Source organism: Labeo rohita, chromosome 18, assembly GCF_022985175.1.
Source record: "Labeo rohita strain BAU-BD-2019 chromosome 18, IGBB_LRoh.1.0, whole genome shotgun sequence".
NCBI lineage: Eukaryota > Metazoa > Chordata > Actinopteri > Cypriniformes > Cyprinidae > Labeo > Labeo rohita.
Window position 1 is genome coordinate 14,445,840 of NC_066886.1, and position 18,511 is coordinate 14,464,350.

An 18,511-nucleotide genomic window follows, 5' to 3' on the forward strand; every position below is an offset into this window, starting at 1 on the left:
TTCCGAACGAGTGAAAAACCACAAAAAAAGCCTTAATCCTAAATATCTTAATCCAGTCACCATGCAGATTGAATGGCATTCAACAAGGCCACAGATAATCTGAATTTGCAGTAATTTTATGTAATGATTTACAGATTAGCTAGTGACTACACTGTAAACGTCAAAAATAAACCACTCTAATCACTCTGAAGCCTCTGCAGAGGAAACTGCAGATTTTTATGGCATGTGAATGAGAATGCAGTGTACTGTACGATGTACAGACTGAGCACATGTCAAAGATTAATAAACAGATTGATGAGATGGCCTCAGTAACCTAGATAATCTGGAAAAAATTGTATGAGCATGTGCTGATGGTTGTTAATGCTTAGCGCAAACATGAGCAATGATAGACAAGAAAATCACGAAAGCCAGTGTTGCCAAGTCCGCGGTTTTCCTGCGGAATTGGGCTACCTTAACACTGTTGCCGCGGGTTGTTTTTCATATCAGCGAGTTATCCTCTTTTTCTTCATAACCTGCGTACACGCTAAATAAATGTGAGTAGAAACGTAGTGAACCTTAATGTTAATCTAAATGGCACATGTAATTGTGCATATTTGTGTTTTTGTCTGCCTAACACATACTCATAAGGGAAGTGTTTCATGGAGTGGTGCACTTTGCTCGGTTATTTATAGCTAGCAGTGCTAGCATCCTTACAGTAGCAACACAATGTGTGCTTTCTCATCCGACAGACTGTGACAGTACGATAATCTAATTCAACAACCCTTATCTTAATGAGTCTTATCATTATCAAACTAATGCAATCAGTCAGGCTACATTTATATTTAGGCCTCTCGTCAAACAAGGTGCTCTTCTTCAGCTCGCGTTAGCGTGTGTTTGTGCACACTCGTGTGGGTGTGAATGTGATTTATTATTGAAGAGTAATTTTATTGTATTTTTTCTCTTTCATTTGTGCTGTTTGTCTCTTTAAATATGGATAGGAGCATATCGTCTTTCTGTTTCCTATACTACCGATCTTTTCTATCATGGACTTTCTATCTCAGTGGGTAGATTTTCATTCATTTTTCCATAAGCTGTGTTGCGCTGCTAGGAAACCACCGGTTGCCGTAGAGATGTAGCTCATCGGCCACTTGGAGTGGAAGACCGGGTTTGCATCCATGCCATTTTAGCCTTCTTTTGGGCTTCGTTTATGCCATTAATTTTCTTTCTCTTGCTTTCTATGCCTCTTTTTCTTTTTTACAGTCTTTTACATTTATTTTGATGATACTAATGACATTTGTGATAAATAATGCTGTTCATTTACTTGTTTTTGTTGACAAAAAAACAGCTTTAGAAGGCTACACCAAAACACTACTTAATGCAAAAGCCTAAAAACCTTCAGTACATCTGTATAATTGGTATTACACCTCCAAATTCTCAAAACACACCCAAGTGCCCTTTACAAGCCTAGAGATTCCACCCACAATTAGCACAACCCACTGTAATGACCCAACGAGGCCGTAGCTAATGAGGCACACAGTGGCACCGTTCCCTTGCCTCATGCCGGCCCACAGGGATTCTTTAGGGCGGCAATATGTTTTGTGTATTTGTCAGCCTCACTTCAGCTTAAGTCAGTCTCTTCTTTACTTCCCTTCCTGTGCGAGCACCTTGAGCCCAGACTAATTACTAAGCCAGTACATCTCTGACTGCAGTCTGGACCTGGAGTTGCACCCTGGTGTCTTTTTCTGTTGTTATTCGCTGACTGCTTTTCAGATGATTTCAGCATCTTTTTGGCTGCTATACATCGTTCAACTAGGACTTCTTAGAAGTCAAAGACCTACACACTGGGAGTAAATTGAAGCCTGAACTCGATCCTTATAATGAGACATTGTGGCCAGACCTGAATCATATGTATACAGTTGAAGCCAAAAGTTTTCATACACCTTGCAGAATCTGCAAAGTGTTAATTATTTTACCAAAATAATACAAAATCATACTATAATCATACAAAATGCATGTTATTGTTTATTTAGTGCTGACCTGAATAAGATATTTCACATACAAGAGGTTTACATATAGCCGTAAGAGAAAATAATAGTTGAATTTATAAAAACGACCCCGTTCAAAAGTTTTCATACACTTGATTCATAATACTGTGTTGTTACTTGAACGATCCACTCCTTTGTTTTTCCTGAACAGTTAAATTGCCTTCTGTTCTTCAGAAAAGTCCTTCAGGTCCCACAAATTCTTTGGTTTTGCAGCATTTTTTGGTATTTGAACCCTTTCCAACAGTGACTGTATGATTTTGAGATCCATCTTTTTACACTGAGGTCAACTAAGGGACTCATATGCAACTATTACAGAAGGTTCACACCCTCACTGATGCTCCAGAAGGAAAAAAAGACATGACCCAGGGGTGTAAACTTTTGAACAGAATGAAGATGTGTGCATTTTTCTTATTTTGCGTAAATATCATATTTTTTAATTTAGTAATGCACTTCAGAAGTTACAGAAGATACATGTTTCCCAGAAAGCAAAATAAGTTAAATTTCACCCTGATCTTCAAATTCCAAAAGTTTTCACCCCCCAGCTATTCATACATTTTCATTTTCATTATCTTTGAACACAACCACACACCGCTGATATGTTTGTATGTATACCAATCAAATTAGGTCTGGTCTCAACATCTCATTATATGAATCGAGTTTAGTTTTTTACCTTTTTTTCACAAATCCCCCCACCACATGCATATGGCTGTGAAAGCCTTAAAAAAATAGAGCAGTGCCAGTGGGGGCTGACACTGTGTTAATCAGGTTGCTGATGGGAAGGACAGTGTGTTAAGCAGCGTGCTGGTCTGGGTGACGGTGTGTTGATCATGCCACTGAAAGGGGTTATAGTGTAAAGGAAAGTGGATGTGGTCCAGAGAGTGTTAAAAGCGTGGTATTTGTAGCACGATAACATTTTTTAGCCTGTAGCTAAAAATAAATATAGTTGAAAGAGGCCTGCAGTGGTGGCAGATCAGGTATGCAGCAGAGAGGAGAGAACAGCACACTTTAATAAATGCCAGGCCTCAGCAGACTCCACACAAACCTGCAGGCCTGTGGAGAGAGAGAGAGGGTGCAGAAAAAGACAGTTCCATCCTGTCTGTGTCAGTTTCCCTGTGGAAGAGAAAGTGAGTGTAAAAAATCAGCAGAGAAGAAAAAGAAAACATAAGCAAGTTAAAGGGAAAGTTCAACCAAAAATGATCCAATGTCACTTTCATCTATTGAAAAAGAAACTTTATGTAGCTGTTTTCTGTGTATATATAGCCCGAGTACAAATCCCGACTTGTGGATTTTTCCAGATCCCACCCCCCTTTCTCTTTCTCTCTCCATCTCCCACTTTGATTCCTGTTTGCTCTTCACTGTCCTATCATAATAAAGGCAAAAACGCCAAGAACAAATCTTGTGTTAATAGAATGGTTCGCCATACTATGAGACCCTGACAAAAATAAGAGTCATTATTCTTACTTCCCCCTCCTCTAGTAAGCTGTTCTGAACTTGTGTGACCTCATTATTGAGTCTGTGAGTGGAACTCTGAACTCTGAATTGTTCAGTGTGATTCATGAATGAATCAGTCAGTACAATACCTAAACGAATGTTTCAGTCTGATTTATCAAGAACCATTGAAACATGATTATTGAGTCTGTGAGTGAAACTCTAAACTGATTATTGAGACTAAGAGTAGAACTCTGATACATGAACAAATCATTCAATCTGATTCGTGAACAAATAGTTTAGTCTGATTCATGAATGAATCATTCAGTACAATTTCTAAATGAATGTTTCAGTTTAATAACTTAAGAACCATTGTAACCTGATTACTGAGTCTAAGAGTGGATCTCTGATTCGTGAACAAATCCTTTTGTCTGATTCATGAACGAATCATTCAGTACAATTAATAAATGAAAGTTTCAGTCTAATTCCTGAATAGATCATTCAGTGTGAATCACAATGAACCACCAAAAAAAATAAATAAATAAAATGAATGAATTAATTGTTTCTTGACTTGATCCAAACCCAGCAGTTCTCAAGGTCACTCAAGGTCACTAGAGTGGAAGATTATCAGTAAATAATGACTTAAATTACAGGTTAGGAGTCCTGTAAATGCTATTTTTTGTCACTTTGGACCTTAACAGGACTCACTGTTAACTGTAGTGGTGTGCAGAGCACTTCATGAGACTCTTTGGTCTTTTGGTTTTTTAAACTGAAATATAACCACATACAATTTTGGAACAAAATGAGAGTAAGAAAAGAACGACTGAGAGTGAACTATTCCTTTAACCAGACTGTTTTTTTTTTCCCCTGTCATAACTAATCCATTTTTCTCAAACCTGACATTAATCAAATAAGTGCTTCTGATGGTAGGTGGGGGGCTGGGTTTAGAATGTAATTATTAATGTGAATGTAATTATTCCTCCATAAATCCCAACAGAGAATTCCCCAGTGTGGGATGAGTGTGTGCTCCACTTCAGGAAGAGTTTAGTAAGGGCAGGTCATAGAGCAGAGGGAGGGGCAATCTGACCCAGATTTTTTTTTTGTCTGTCACTTTCTCTCTTTCTCTGAGTCACTGAAGAACCTTGGTGACGCAGAGGGGAAAGAGAGAGACGGCGAAAGAACTTGAGACATTTTGATGGTGATGCCTCTGTAATGGAACTGCACACCTTCCGTTTCAAAGGCATTTTGGCTCTGCTTTATTCTCCAGGAGAACACGGCCAGGTCAGGCTGACATGGTTTTGATGTCTCTTTACTTTATGGGTTTAATGGTACCAAAATTCAACTCTCAGTATCAGTACTACATAAAAAAGCCAATATGCTATGAACACACTCCTTTATATTAAAATATACATATTAAATAGGTTAAATATTTAAATAGAAATGTGTGCTTTCAAATAGATTAATCGCATCCAAAATGAAAGTCTTTTATATTATACATAAATATAAATATGTCTAAAAATGTCTTAAATATATACATGCATGAGTGTGTGTGTATATATATATATATATATATATAAAATATAATATACACAGTACACACATGTACATTATGTAAACGCAAACTTTTTTTTTGGATGCGATTAATCGCGATTAATCGATTTGACCACTTTATATTAAAACATACATAATAATAAATATATTAAATATACTTAATTTTTCAATCAATGTACATTTTTATAAAAATAAAAATGATTAGCAATAGATTAATTAAACCAAATAAGTAATATCGCTAAAATGTACAATTATTTTTAATTTATTTAATTTAAATTATTGTGTAAAATTATTATTGTAGTTGTCATAAGTAATTATCAGGATTAGCATTTTTTAGTAGTATTCTGTATTACTAATATACTGTAGCAGATATTGTTACATTTGTTTTTCAGTTCTATTATTGACATGGCACTGAAAAGTCCAATAGCCTTTCTTTCTCACCAGACAGACATTAGCCAGTCACAGAGATGGATTAGGGGTTTGTGGATGCCACTTAATGAAAGAAAAGAGGAAATTGATCTTAAAATGGTCTTATTGCTCAAGAAGCATTGATTTCCTTCTTCAATAACTACATGGCATGTTATGAGAATGACTGATGTGAATGATGTTGACGCAGTTGATGTAAGGAAGAAAGCTTTCGGTTGGTTTACAGCACCAAGTGGGTGTGGCCTCCCCGCTGACGGGCATTCGTGTTGGTTAATAGATCGACAGAGGTGTGGTCTCCGCTCTGGGCTTTCAGGACCTCCTGCGATTAGGCCACAACTGGAGCCTTCAGCAGGAGAGCAGAATAACAGCTAAATATTTCATCAAATCAATAATTCAACAGCTGCCATGGGAGGAAAATAGAGAGAGATGGAGATGAGGGAGAGAGAGAGGGGAGGAGATAGAATGAGAAGGTAGGAGGGGAGGCTGAGATACAGAGCAATAGAAAGAGAGAACACCAAATCTGCAATCACATTCCCAAGAAAGGCCTGGTAACCATAGTAACTGGAGATGAATGTCACATGATGCGGAGGAGTGGAGGAAAAGGGAGGGGACCTACGAAACGAAAGGGAGAGATGATAATCACGGGATGGAGTTAAAAGCAGATTGAGTCGAGTTGTGTGTTGCCTCAATTCTGCTACATGCCAACAGAAGCTAAAGGCTTTCCCATCATCTAGACTGCTTACTTATAAGTGTGACATAACAACTGTGAAGTAAGAGAAACAAAGATGTTAAGACCAGTCAAATGATATAATGATATATAAGAGGGGGCAGGGGATGAAAATAACGTTGTGATCTTTCTTTTGCTGTTTCATCCTTGTGGCTATTATCTCAAGTGCTGAGCATGACCAGTAGAATAGCCTATTTTCTCACCTTGCTTTGCACAAATTGCATTTAGATTAATGAAACATCTTCTGTAGTGGCGCTCTACATCTGAGTCATTGTAATGTAGATAAGCATCAAAAGGAGGCCGTTTATGTCGAGATACCATGTTTTTGTGTTGACAAGGCTGCTCTGGAATTGTGGGAAATATCCTGCATGCTTAATTAGCAGGGTTTAGACGTTTGTGATCCAAGTTCCCACACACATCATGTTCAAGGCGAGCATATTACATAATTCACACTATATCATTTGTGTAATGTAGTATGCATATTATCTGGAGCTGTATTCCAAAACCTAGTGAGCTGCATACCGCCTACATAGACAGCAACCTGTCATGAAACCGTACAAATCAGCGACTCTGTGAATAGTGACACAGAAAGCAACTAGCAGTTGATTTCAGTAAATTTTGATGGTAGCATGTTGCTAAGCTAATCAGTAGGTACCTTAATAACTGAAAAAATGTAGAAGTACATGTAAGTATCGAGTTTTAATCATTTTTTGTTGTGTCTTTATGTGCTGATTAACAGATTTAAAGTGATTGATTATAATTTTAACTTTAGTTTGTCATTTGATATTACATTTGTGACCCTGGACCACAAAACCAGCTTTAATTGAGATTTATACAACAACTGAAAGCTAAATAAATAAGCTTTCAATTGATGTATGTTATGATAGGACAATACTTGGCTGAGATACAACTATTTAAAAATCTGGAATCTGAGAGTGCAAAAAAATCAAAATATTGAGAAAATTGCCTTTGAAGTTATCCAAATAAAGTTTTTAGCGATGCTAATCAAGAATTAGGTTTTTGTATATTTATAAATATCTTTATGAAGCATGATCTTTAATATTCTAATGATTTTTGGCATAAAAGAAAAATCTATCATTTTGACCCATACAATGTGTTTTTGGCTATTGCTACAAATATACCCATGCTACTTAAGACTAGTTTTGTGGTTCAGGGTCACATTTAAAGTCATATTTTACCCCAAAATGAAAATCACTCCATGATTTACTCACTCTCAAGCCATCCTAAGTGTATATGACTTTCTTTTTTCAGATTGATGCAATCTGAGTTATATTTAAAAATGTCCGGGCTCCTCCAAGCTTTATAATGGCAGTGAATGGCTGTTTATATTTAGTAGTCTAATAGAAGTCCAATAAAGTGAATCCATTCATCATAAAAAGTGCTGCAAACAGCTCCAGGGGTTAATAAAGGCCTCCTAAATTAAATCTATGCATTTGTGCAAGAAAAATATGTGCTACACTTACGTCCTCTATCATCTGCTGGAACGCCACTCTCTTGTGAATGCATACGATAGCTAAAGATCATGGTTTATGAAGTTTTAAATTCACTTCAGGAGGCCTTTATTAACCTACCGGAGCCGTGTGGAGTACTTTTTATGATGGATGGATGCAACTTATTAGACTACTGAGTATCAACAGCCATTCACTGCCATTATAAAGCTTGGAAGAGCCAGGATATTTTTTTAATATAACTCAGAATGTTTTCATCTGAAAGAAGAAAGTCATATACAGCTAGGATGGCTTGAGGGTGAGCAAGGGGGTCATTTTAATTTTTGGGTGAACTATCCCTTTAAAAATACTATATAATAATAGTTTCAATAGAAATTACATTAAAGTATATGTAAGTGTACCATACATTCTTGTCAGCGCATTAGACAAAACAATAATCTATCCTGTTTGTGTCCTACATTAGTGAGTCAGAAAACACTCTAAAATTCAGATAATTGCGTGCGTTAGAAATTAAAACTATAAAACATTTTAATTCAGTTGCAGTTAGAATTATGCTACAGTGTATTTCTTTTTCACAAGGGTCGACAGATTAAAAAGATGTTTAAATACAACTGACATTTGTAGATGTGCGGTGAGATGCTTGTTAGTAACAGTGTTCCTCTTATGTATCAGATCAAATAATCTCATCTTTATGAGTCAGTGGTTTATCATCCTTCTGGTGTCGTATTCAGTCTGCTAGAGGACTATAGTATTAGTCAGTGCAGGCCTCAGCAAGACCTGACCCATGTGACAAACACAGCCCTCTTCCCGTATTTTCATGCCGCAGAGCCGTACGACAGTCTCCTCTGATCTGACTTTCTTTTGTGTGTGAACCAGACAAACCCAGCAGCTGCTTAATGATGATGGTGTGTCTGTCTATCTTGATGGTAATATGATCTTCTCACTGTCTTGAGATAATAAAGGCAGGAGATGAACGGTCATCACTGCATAGCGTGCCATTCTGTGGAACATACAGCGTCAGTCATCTACATCATCAAATTTCTGTCATGGGCTTTCCCTCTCTGCCACTAAGACGTAGCTCTTTAACCACTTGATGAAATAGTGGGTTTGCCTCTGTAATTTCTGCCTTCCTTTTTGGGCCTTTCTTTCACTCTTTTTCAAAATACAGGCCATGTGAACTTTTTGTTCTGCTTTAAAGTTAGTTATATTTATGCATTTGGCAGACTCACTTAAGCACAGCAACTTGCTTATACCAGGGAATCAAACCCATAACTTTGGGGTTGCTAGCGGAAAACTAAAAAATGAAAATCTTTTGAAAAACTAAATTCCTAACATGATTAGCATGAAACATGATAAAATCCAGGGTGGCCCTAGGTAATGTTGTTCCCCAGGCATCCTCTAGGGCGGCACTGTTCTTTGTATATATTGAACTATGAGTAAACAGCACTGTTTGCAGTCTGGAAAGCACCAGGATAAATCAATGTGTATGAACATGGGAATCTTTTGTGAGTTTTTCAGCGTCACTCAAAGATGAATTGGAGATGTCATCGCTGTACATCTTGACATCCTGTTTTCTAATTAAAGCACATTCGTAATAGTACTGAATGTGTGTGCGTGGCCAGTACTTGACTTTCTCTGGCTTTCACACTTCTGTGCTATTAACATCAGCGACGGTTATTAAAGGAAGTCGCGCTAATAGCTTTTCCTTCTTATAGGACGCCTCAGAAAGTTACTGAGATGAAATCATAAGTAACTTTTGTTACTGCTCAGATCATAACATATAAAGCAGCGTCACTTGTGAATAAAGTTTTCGAGTGGGAAAATGTTTTTTTGGCTATCTTAAATTCTCATAGGTAATTTGTGGTATGAATGTAACGTTTTACAGATTCACTAAAATTATGGAAAATAAACAGATTACTAAGACAGCAGTCCACCCACTCACAGTACCTCTTTTGGTCATGCCCATATTGAAATCATAGACTGTAAAAAAAAAATGGGTGTAGTGTCTGTGACGTCACCCGTAGGTTTCTGAAGAGCATTTTCTGAAACCACGCCCACCTAGCGCGACGGTGGTGACAGCAACGGCAATCCACCTGTCACTCAAGTGGCCACGCCCTAAATTATGCAGAACTTTAAGGCTTAATATAATTTAAACGGATGAGTCATAAAAAAATTCACCCCCCTCACAGTTGACATGAAGGGCAAAATTAGCTATATAGACCAAAACCACTTTTTGTACCAGGCTGTAAACATATTTTTTTCTGCTGTAAAGTAAATTTTAACATGGGGAGTCTATGGGATTGACTCCCTTTTGGAGCCAGTCTTAGGCTTAAGAGGGAGACCGGGAGGTTGCCGCTTGATTGAAATACACAAAAATTTTTGATTTTCGTGACCTCTCAGCCTCCTTACTTCAGAAGTCCACTACATGCTGGTGGTTGTAACCTTGAAAAGATGATTTGTAGTTTAAATCCATGTCTAGGGAGATGTGTCATGGCCTTTGATGAAGTACTTGAGCAGGGTCTATACATCTTCAGCAAAGCGGAGCATCTCTGTTCCTCTGTGCTAGTTTGAAAAGAAAAGTTGCCACCGTCAGTGATAGATTATTAGACCACAGCCCTTGGGGCTCATGTGGGACTGTATGTTACTCTTCAGTTCATTGCAAGATTAGAAGCCACCTGATTTAACACTAGATGACTAGATTGATTATGCCACATTACAGCTGACCTTCACTGTACTTCACACTGAATAGAGAAAGGCTTGTATTAGGGCTTTGCCTCCCCTGAGCCCACTGAGTTTTAACAGAGCCCCTAAAGGATGTGGTGAGTTTGCTGGGGGGTAATTGAGAATGAATGGGGGATAGTCACATAAGAGGAGACAATGCCTCCATCACAATATGATTGGGTATGACTGGTTAGGTTCGGCTGTGAATCAGTGCGAATCAGTCCGAATGAACAATATAATGGCGTTAATGGGTGTAAAATGGCCTAAAACATAATCTGTAGGAGTTTTTAGTGAGTAATCAGCTTGGTGAAATTTAAAGTAAATCTCTGTATCTGTGACCAATATTTACAAGCTTTAAAGTTAACTTTGCAGTTACTTTTCAAAATTAACTATTGAAAAGAATAGCTGAATATACAGTTGAGGTCAAACGTTTACATACACCACCTTGCAGAATCTCCAAAGTGTTAATTATTTTACCAAAATAAGAGGGATCCTACAAAATGCTTGTGATTTTTTTTATTTAGTACTGACCTAAATAAAGATATTTTACATAAAATATGGTTACATATAGTCTACAAGAGAAAATAATAAATTAATTTATAAAAATGACTTCTTTTAAATATTTACATACGCTTGATTCTTTATACTGTGTTTTTACCTGAATGATCCACAGCTGTGTTTTTTTTTTGTTTAGTGATACTGTTGTTCATGAGTCCCTTGTTTGTCCTGAGCAGTTAAATTGCACGCTGTTCTGCAGAAAAATCCTTTGGGTCCCACAAAGTCTTTTTTGTGTATTTGTAGTCTTTCCAACAATAACTGTATCATTTTGAGATCTATCTTTTCACACTGAGGACAACTGAGGGACTCATACGCAACTATTAGAGAAGGTTCAAACACTCAGTGATGCTCCAGAAGGAAAAACGATGCATTAAAAGCCAGGAGTGTAAAGCTTTGAACAGAATTAAGATCTGTACATTTTTCTTATTTTGCATTCAACATCATATATTTTTTTTCATTTAGTACTGCCCTTCAGAAGCTGCAGAAAGTACTTACATGTTCCCAGAAGACAAAATAAGTTACATTTTCCCTAATCTTCAAATTCCAAAAGTTTTCACCCCGATCTCTTAATGCATTGTGTTTTCTTCTGGAGCATCAGTGAGTGTTTGAACCTTCTGTAATAGTTGCATATGAGCCCCTCAGTTGTCCTCAGTGTAAAAAGATGGATCTCAAAATCATACAATCATTGTTGGAAAGGGTACAAATACACAAATTTGTTGAAAAACTGAAGAATTAGTTGGACCAGAAGGATTTTTCTGAAGAACAGTGGGCAGTTTAACTGTTCAGGAAAAACAAGGGACTTACGAACAACTAAAAAAAAGAACACAGCTGTGGATCATTCACGTAAAAACACAGTATTAAGAAGTGTATTTAAACTTTTGAACCAGGTCATTCTTATAAATTCTACTATTATTTTCTCTTGTGGACTATATGAAAACATCTTTTATAACATGCATTTTGTATGATCCCACTTATTTTGGTAAAATAGTTAACATTTAGCAGATTCTTCAAGGTGTATTTACTTTTGACAACAACTTTAAGTTCGCAAATAAAATATATTGTTTAAATTGTTACTGCCTTGAGTTGTTATTTTGGAATAAATGTAAAATACTTAATGACACTAATGCCGGTTGACATCATGTCGTGTCAACCAGCGACGCCCTTAGCAATCAACAAGAGCGATGCAAAAACCTAATGATACTCTGAGGACTCCAGCATTTACTGTCAAATGACAGTTCTATTGTATATACGTGTGGAACAGTTATGATAGGTTCACAGTGCCTACTTACGTCACCCTAGCAATAGCTGTGCTCATACCAGGTGCAGCGTCAGGGTGTCTGTAAGGATACTGTCCGTCACGCTGGGCTACTGACTGATCTGCGATTCAAATCTACAGCGTGTTGAGATCTCTCCTCGCGCTGTTTCCTCTAATAAATGAATGCTGATGAAGATTGGTCCTTTCTCTTTAGTCTGCGCAAAGGCCATAATGAATAGCTATTATGTGTCTCTATGAGACTGATCTAAATTCAATAGGCAATCACTCAGGAATCACATGCTCTTCAGTGCCATAACCCCCCCACAAAAAAAAAAAAAACAAGCAGAAAGACTAGAAAAAGAATGAGAGGCGTGACCGGTGTTGTGACATTAGAGACAGACCCACCTGCAAAAAATGCACAGAGAGAAAGGAAACAGGTGCGTGTCTGCTGAATCTGTCAGTGACTGTCAGATTTATTCTTGCTGTTTTTTAATCAAAAGACAAATGCATGACAAAAATGTTCCTATTGCAAACCTCCACCTCCAGACATTTGCCACTATAAAGGCTCAAAGAGCCTGTGGACAGCAGTTTGATGTCCCATAATTCCCCGGAAGGGGTAATGTTGAGGTAATCCTCTGGTTCATGTTGTGTTGTAAAGCTCTACCCCTGCAGTTAGACTAAATATAACTATTAAAAGTACATTTTGTTTCCCTAATATTGTTACTAAATTCATTTTTAATTAGTAAAAAAAGCAGAAGAATCTATTAGGATTAAATACAGTTAGAGTATGATGCATGTGTGTTTGTTATAAGGACTCCAGAAGGTTCAGTCATGCTGAGTTCAGAGGACTTGCTCTCAAAGGTCACGCTCACTGGGGGAGAAGGAAAGGGAGGCTCCCTCAGCCAATCATACGGCCTCCTGCTGCTGATTCTGCCCCCGCTGCATCACCATGGAGATGGCAGCAATATCTGTCCCTACTGACAAGTCATACGGAAGATGCATCCATTTTTCTCAGTGGAGAGGAATATATCTGCATCTAGAAAAACTTCACCAAATAGCATTAATTACAGATTAATTAGCGACATCCATGCTTTTTTTCCCCCTCTTTTTAATTCCCAGGCCCCCACATCTCGCTCCTTTTAGTGTGTGAACACTTTACTCTTTCTCACAGCAGATAATGGAGAGGGTGCAAGACCAGCCTTCTTGAACTGACCCCCATCTTCTCTTCCACTCTCTATTTAACATGGAGCTTTTCTTTTCACTCCACTCATCCAGTCCATTTCTCACGCTCTCCTCTTTTGGCTTGTGCAGTTGCATCTCTGTTGTGGATTTGCAGGACAGCGGAACCCAGCCCCTTCGTGTAGTAGGCTCAATTGTGATCTCTTCAAAAAGAAACTAAACGCTCTTTTCAGAAGTCATTATTGCTGTCAAGCTTTTTAAACATGTTTGTTAAGGGGAGTGATGTCATAAGAGGAGGTGAGAAGGACAGAGGAAGTAAGAGGGAGAGAAGAGTGAACAAGAAACAGGAAGTGGAGATGTTGTGTGTATACATTTGGATGTGTGTATTAAAGCAATAAGCCCCAAGAAGCCGTGGTTTACAGTGCAATTATAACAGCTAAGGGGCATTGTCATGGTTAAAACACCCTATAAATTCACTGTGAACCACGGCTTCACTGCAAATAAAGTGTAATGATATTAATAAAAACATTATTCTTCCGCCAAACAATGTAGTTCGTCAGAAACAGTTGTTTGCAACAAAGTGGTTGCTGAACAACAAACAAGCGTAAACAAAGGAGTATGTTTGTAGAGTAAATTACAACAGCCTAGAACGTGGCTCAAGCAATAAGAATCAAGGACTGGAACTATGCGTTTTATAAATGTATATTAACGCGTTAACGCAAACAATTAATTTTTTCAATTTAATGGTGTTATAAATATTTAACGCAGTTAGCGCAGGGGTGGGGCTAGGGATGGCCACCCCACTCACAACTACTGCTGCTTTTTTTTTTTTTTTTTTTTTGACAAAAAGTGTTTATTTAGTCACAGAACATCTTTATGACCCCATCAAACTGGAAACATTTCATATGCGTACTCCGATTTCCCTTAGCACCCTGCACTAGTCGAATGTGCATGGGAAAGGTACAGCTGACGAGGGAGCTTCAGTAGAACATCAGTGAACTACCATCAGATAAGATTTTGTCAGGCCTTATGTCAGTAAATATGAATTTACCTGTTAAGTCAGCTTGTAGCACGTGCGCTTCAATCAACCCTTTGCAAACAGCTTGATTGACAGGTGATCTGACCAATCATTACGCCGAATCTGCCATCAGACAGGAGAGTAGATTAACTTTGGTGGACGTAAACTTGAAAAATTGTGTGCATTGACATCTTTCCGTGGTTGAAATAAAATACATTCTGATGTTCATTCATGTTTATTTCGTGCTTTAAGTAAATAAGAAAAGACGATCAGTTTAAGTGTTGATTTATCTAATAAGGCTATACAGTGATCTGTCACGACACATTAAAGAGCCACAAAACGGTATTTATTGTTTGAATTTCTTAAAAAAAATTACAAAATGTGAAAGCTGAGACTTTGTTTCATACTGAAAGTAACCTGCTCTGTCTCGTCTGTCGGCACGTTGTCAATTGACTGTTTAGCCCCTTTCACACATACAGTCTTTACTGGAAAATATCCAGTAAATTCCTTTTAAGAAATCATGTGTGAACAGGACTTTTTCAAAAATGCCAGTAAATTCATTCTGGCAATTTACCATTTAAAGAAGTTGTAACATTACCAGTAAATTGTCGTAATGATGGTGTGTGTGAACACAATATAAAGATTATGTAATCTTTATTTCAAATAAAGTCTGCTTTGGTCCAGATTGGCAAATCATAGTGTTCTTATGGAGATGACATGTTACTCTGAGCTGTTTACAAAGCTCTAGAGAGTAAAACAAATAGTTTTTCTATGTAAATATGTGCTAAATGGACATCTTTGACCATTGTGTCTCATTTTGCAGCCTTTTCAAAGTGTTGCACCCGAGACCAAGCCTTCTTTTCCATTCATCAGCACTGATACTATTATGCACGTTTCGTGTTTATAAGAGCAAAAACGTTTCTGTTTGATCATCCCCTTACGCCTGTCGCTCATACTTTGTTGTCAAGTTCAAGAGACAATAAAAATAAAGCAGTTCTGCTCATGTGGTTAGTGCGTCGACATACAGCGCAACTGCACTCATGGCGACCCGAGTTCGATTCCCGTCTTGAGGTCCTTTGCTGATCTGGCTCCCCTTTTTCCTCCCACTGCTTTCCTGTCATCTCTCAACTGTCCTATCTATAAAAATGCATAAAAAAAGAAAGCTGTTAATTACACTGTAATGTTGAATGGCTATAGTCAATGGTTAAATATTAGGAGAAAATTCATAGAGACATCAGTTGGTATCAGTGATACTTGCCTTCAGTCATAAAAAAAGATGACATTAAACAAATATCAAAAATATACTTTCTTTATGTTGTTTCTACATTAATTTGAAGATTGAATGTGAAATTGTTGCAATATAAATCTATAATTAAGAGTTTTTTGCGTTTTTGGCTCAGGATGCTAGCAATATATTTTCAGCATATTAAAGATCTCAATTTAGTTGCTCTTTTGGATTCCTTGCTTCCTTCTAAAACACAACAGTATCTGGTCCTTTATTGTCTGAATGTAGTATATCCGATAACATCAAATCTGTAACCATCAGAACTAAGAGGATTACAGTAATTACAGTTCCAACATATTTGAGGGTGCTCTTAAAATATTTCTCTTTTGAATGGAGTGACTGTATGTAAATGGGGAACAGCAGATTCAATTATTATAATACGTTAATAGTTGATAGTTCAGTTGATAGATTCTGTTATCTTTTTCCTTTCGTTATGCTCTCTCATTCTTCCCTTGCACAAGTTTTTATAACCCAAAGCTGTTATGCAAAGATAACTGACCAAAGAGTTTTTTTTTTTTTTTTTTAGTGGGAGCAGTATGATGTGAACTTGCATCTTTCAGTCATCCTTTCAGTACAGTTTTTTTTTTTTTTTTTTGAGAATAAAAGAAAAAGTCTAAACCTCCTTCTTGTGAGCAAACAAACATGTTTTCTGGAAAACAAGACACAATATTTTTTATAGTTTTCATTCAAGCAGCCAAGCAGTTAATTTTGTCCTACATGTTTCTGCTAAAATTCTTTGGAATAAATATCAAAGGCACAAATGAGTCAGCTGTTGACATAGTAAAGCCACAATCGCATTGACACTGTAAAAAATTGCTGCAGGTCATGAGTCTCAGTGCTGTCAGTTGCTAGTAGGCATTCCCACTATGCATCACTGTTTATTTGCATGAAGTTTAACTTTGCTTGATTTTGTCGCATCACCAACGGTCGCTGTTGTTTATGTCACTGGAAATTGCAGAATGAGTGTCTTCTGGTTGTTTTGTGGAACTGTCAAAGTCAACAACCCTAACAAATTAAAGGAGAAGTCCACTTCCAGAACAAAATGTACAGATAATGTACTCACCTCCTTGTCATCCAAGATGTTTGTGTCTTTCTTTCTTCAGTCGTAAAAAAAAAATTATGTTTTTTGAGGAAAACATTTTCTTCATAATGGACTGCTATGGTGCCCCGAGTTTAAACTTCCAAAATGCAGTTTAGGTGCGGCTTCAAACGATCCCAAATGCGGTTGTAAACCGCCAAGGAAGAAGGGTCTTATCTAGCGAAACGTTCAGTTATTTTCATTAAAAAAATACAATTTAAATACCTTTTAATGTCAAACGCTCATCTTGTCTTGCTCTGCCTGATCTCTGTGTATTCTGTTTCAAGTAGTTAGGGTATGTCGAAAAACTCCAATCGTATTTTCTCCCTCAACTTCAAAAATCATTTCAAAATCATCCTACATCGCTGCAGATGTTCCGACCCAGTCTTTGCAAAGTGAACATGCAAAAAAAGATCAAACACCCTTAATAAAGAAGGTAAAACAGCGATATAGGAGGATTTTGAAATACCCTAACTGTCATGAACTGGAAAAAAACATCCAAGCAGAGTAAGACGAGTGTTTGACATTAAAAAGTATATAAATTGTATTATTTTTATGAAAATAACCGATCATTTCGCTAGATAAGACCCTTCTTCCTCGGCTGGGATCGTTTGAAGCCACATTTAAACTGCATTTTGGAAGTTCAAACTCGGAGCACCATAGAAGTCCACTATATGGAGAAAAATCCTGAAATGTTTTCCTCAAAAAACATGATTTCTTTACGACTGAAGAAAGAAAGACATAAATATCTTGAATGACAAGGGGGTGAGTGCATTATCTGTAAATTTTTGTTCTGGAAATTGACTTCTCCTTTAACAGAATTGCCCAGATGATTTAGTCTTTGAAAATATGACAAGAAATGTCTTTTCTTCTTATTTAAATGTCAGAATTTTAATTGCAACCTTCAAACTTGGTAGAATTTGGAGCATAGTTTATTACTTTATCTGTTTTGAAGTGTCTTCAACGCATTGATGGATGTTCCATATGTGTGTTTGCTTTTAACAGGCTGATGCTAAGATGGTCTGCGATGTTGTGAGCCGTATGGAGGATACCGAGCCCTATTCTCCAGAGCTGCTGTCCGCCATGATCCGCCTGTGGTCTGACTCAGGCATCCAGGAGTGCTTCAGCCGTGCCCGCGAGTACCAGCTCAATGACTCCGCCCAATAGTGAGTACGGCCCTCTGCTGGGAAGAGCCATTAGTGCTTTTACGCTTCATTAAGAGCATTCTGCCTAAATACACTAATCTTTTATTATATCATTGACAATCGCACTGCAGTCCGGTTTATTTTAGAGAACCATCCATGGGGCATATATTTTATGGACTGTAAATTGAACGTGGCCACATTAGGTCTCGTCTACAGTATAACTCGTGTAATCTTTATTTCCAATGCAGGTTGCTTTTAGAGTATTACTTGAGCTCAGCAAAATGTCACTCTGACTTGAATTTACAGATGCAATTACAGTATGCGCTGATGAAAGGTCTTGAGTTTGTGCTATACAATGTGTGGAATAACATGGAAAGAGTTCAGTCAGCGTTATATTTCTGATGTTGTGGCTTACTGTAATAGTTTGGAAAGTGGAAAGTGGTGTTTAGATGAAGACAAATTACTTACTCATATATTGACAACATAGATTATGTTGCTATGAGGCAAATGTGGGGAGGGGAAGGATGGTTTAGGCTGCCAAAAATGAGTTTGCTAGACAAGTCTAGGAGAGACGTCTTTGTTCTGCTTTATTTGCATATAAACATCACCAAGTTTTGCATAAATGTTCTGCCTTTTGTTCACTGATC

The 18,511-nt window shown here is 37.4% G+C and overlaps 1 protein-coding gene across 3 annotated transcripts in view; it reads left to right on the forward strand.

Moving 5' to 3' along the window:
* gnao1a (guanine nucleotide binding protein (G protein), alpha activating activity polypeptide O, a) overlaps positions 1-18,511 on the forward strand; it is a 112,072-nt gene that overhangs the window by 58,585 nt on the left and 34,976 nt on the right. For all 3 annotated transcript variants that reach the window (XM_051134379.1, XM_051134380.1, XM_051134377.1), the window contains exon 4: positions 17,725-17,885. In XM_051134379.1, the coding sequence (XP_050990336.1) occupies positions 17,725-17,885 (161 nt within the window). The remainder of the gene's footprint in view (positions 1-17,724; positions 17,886-18,511) is intronic.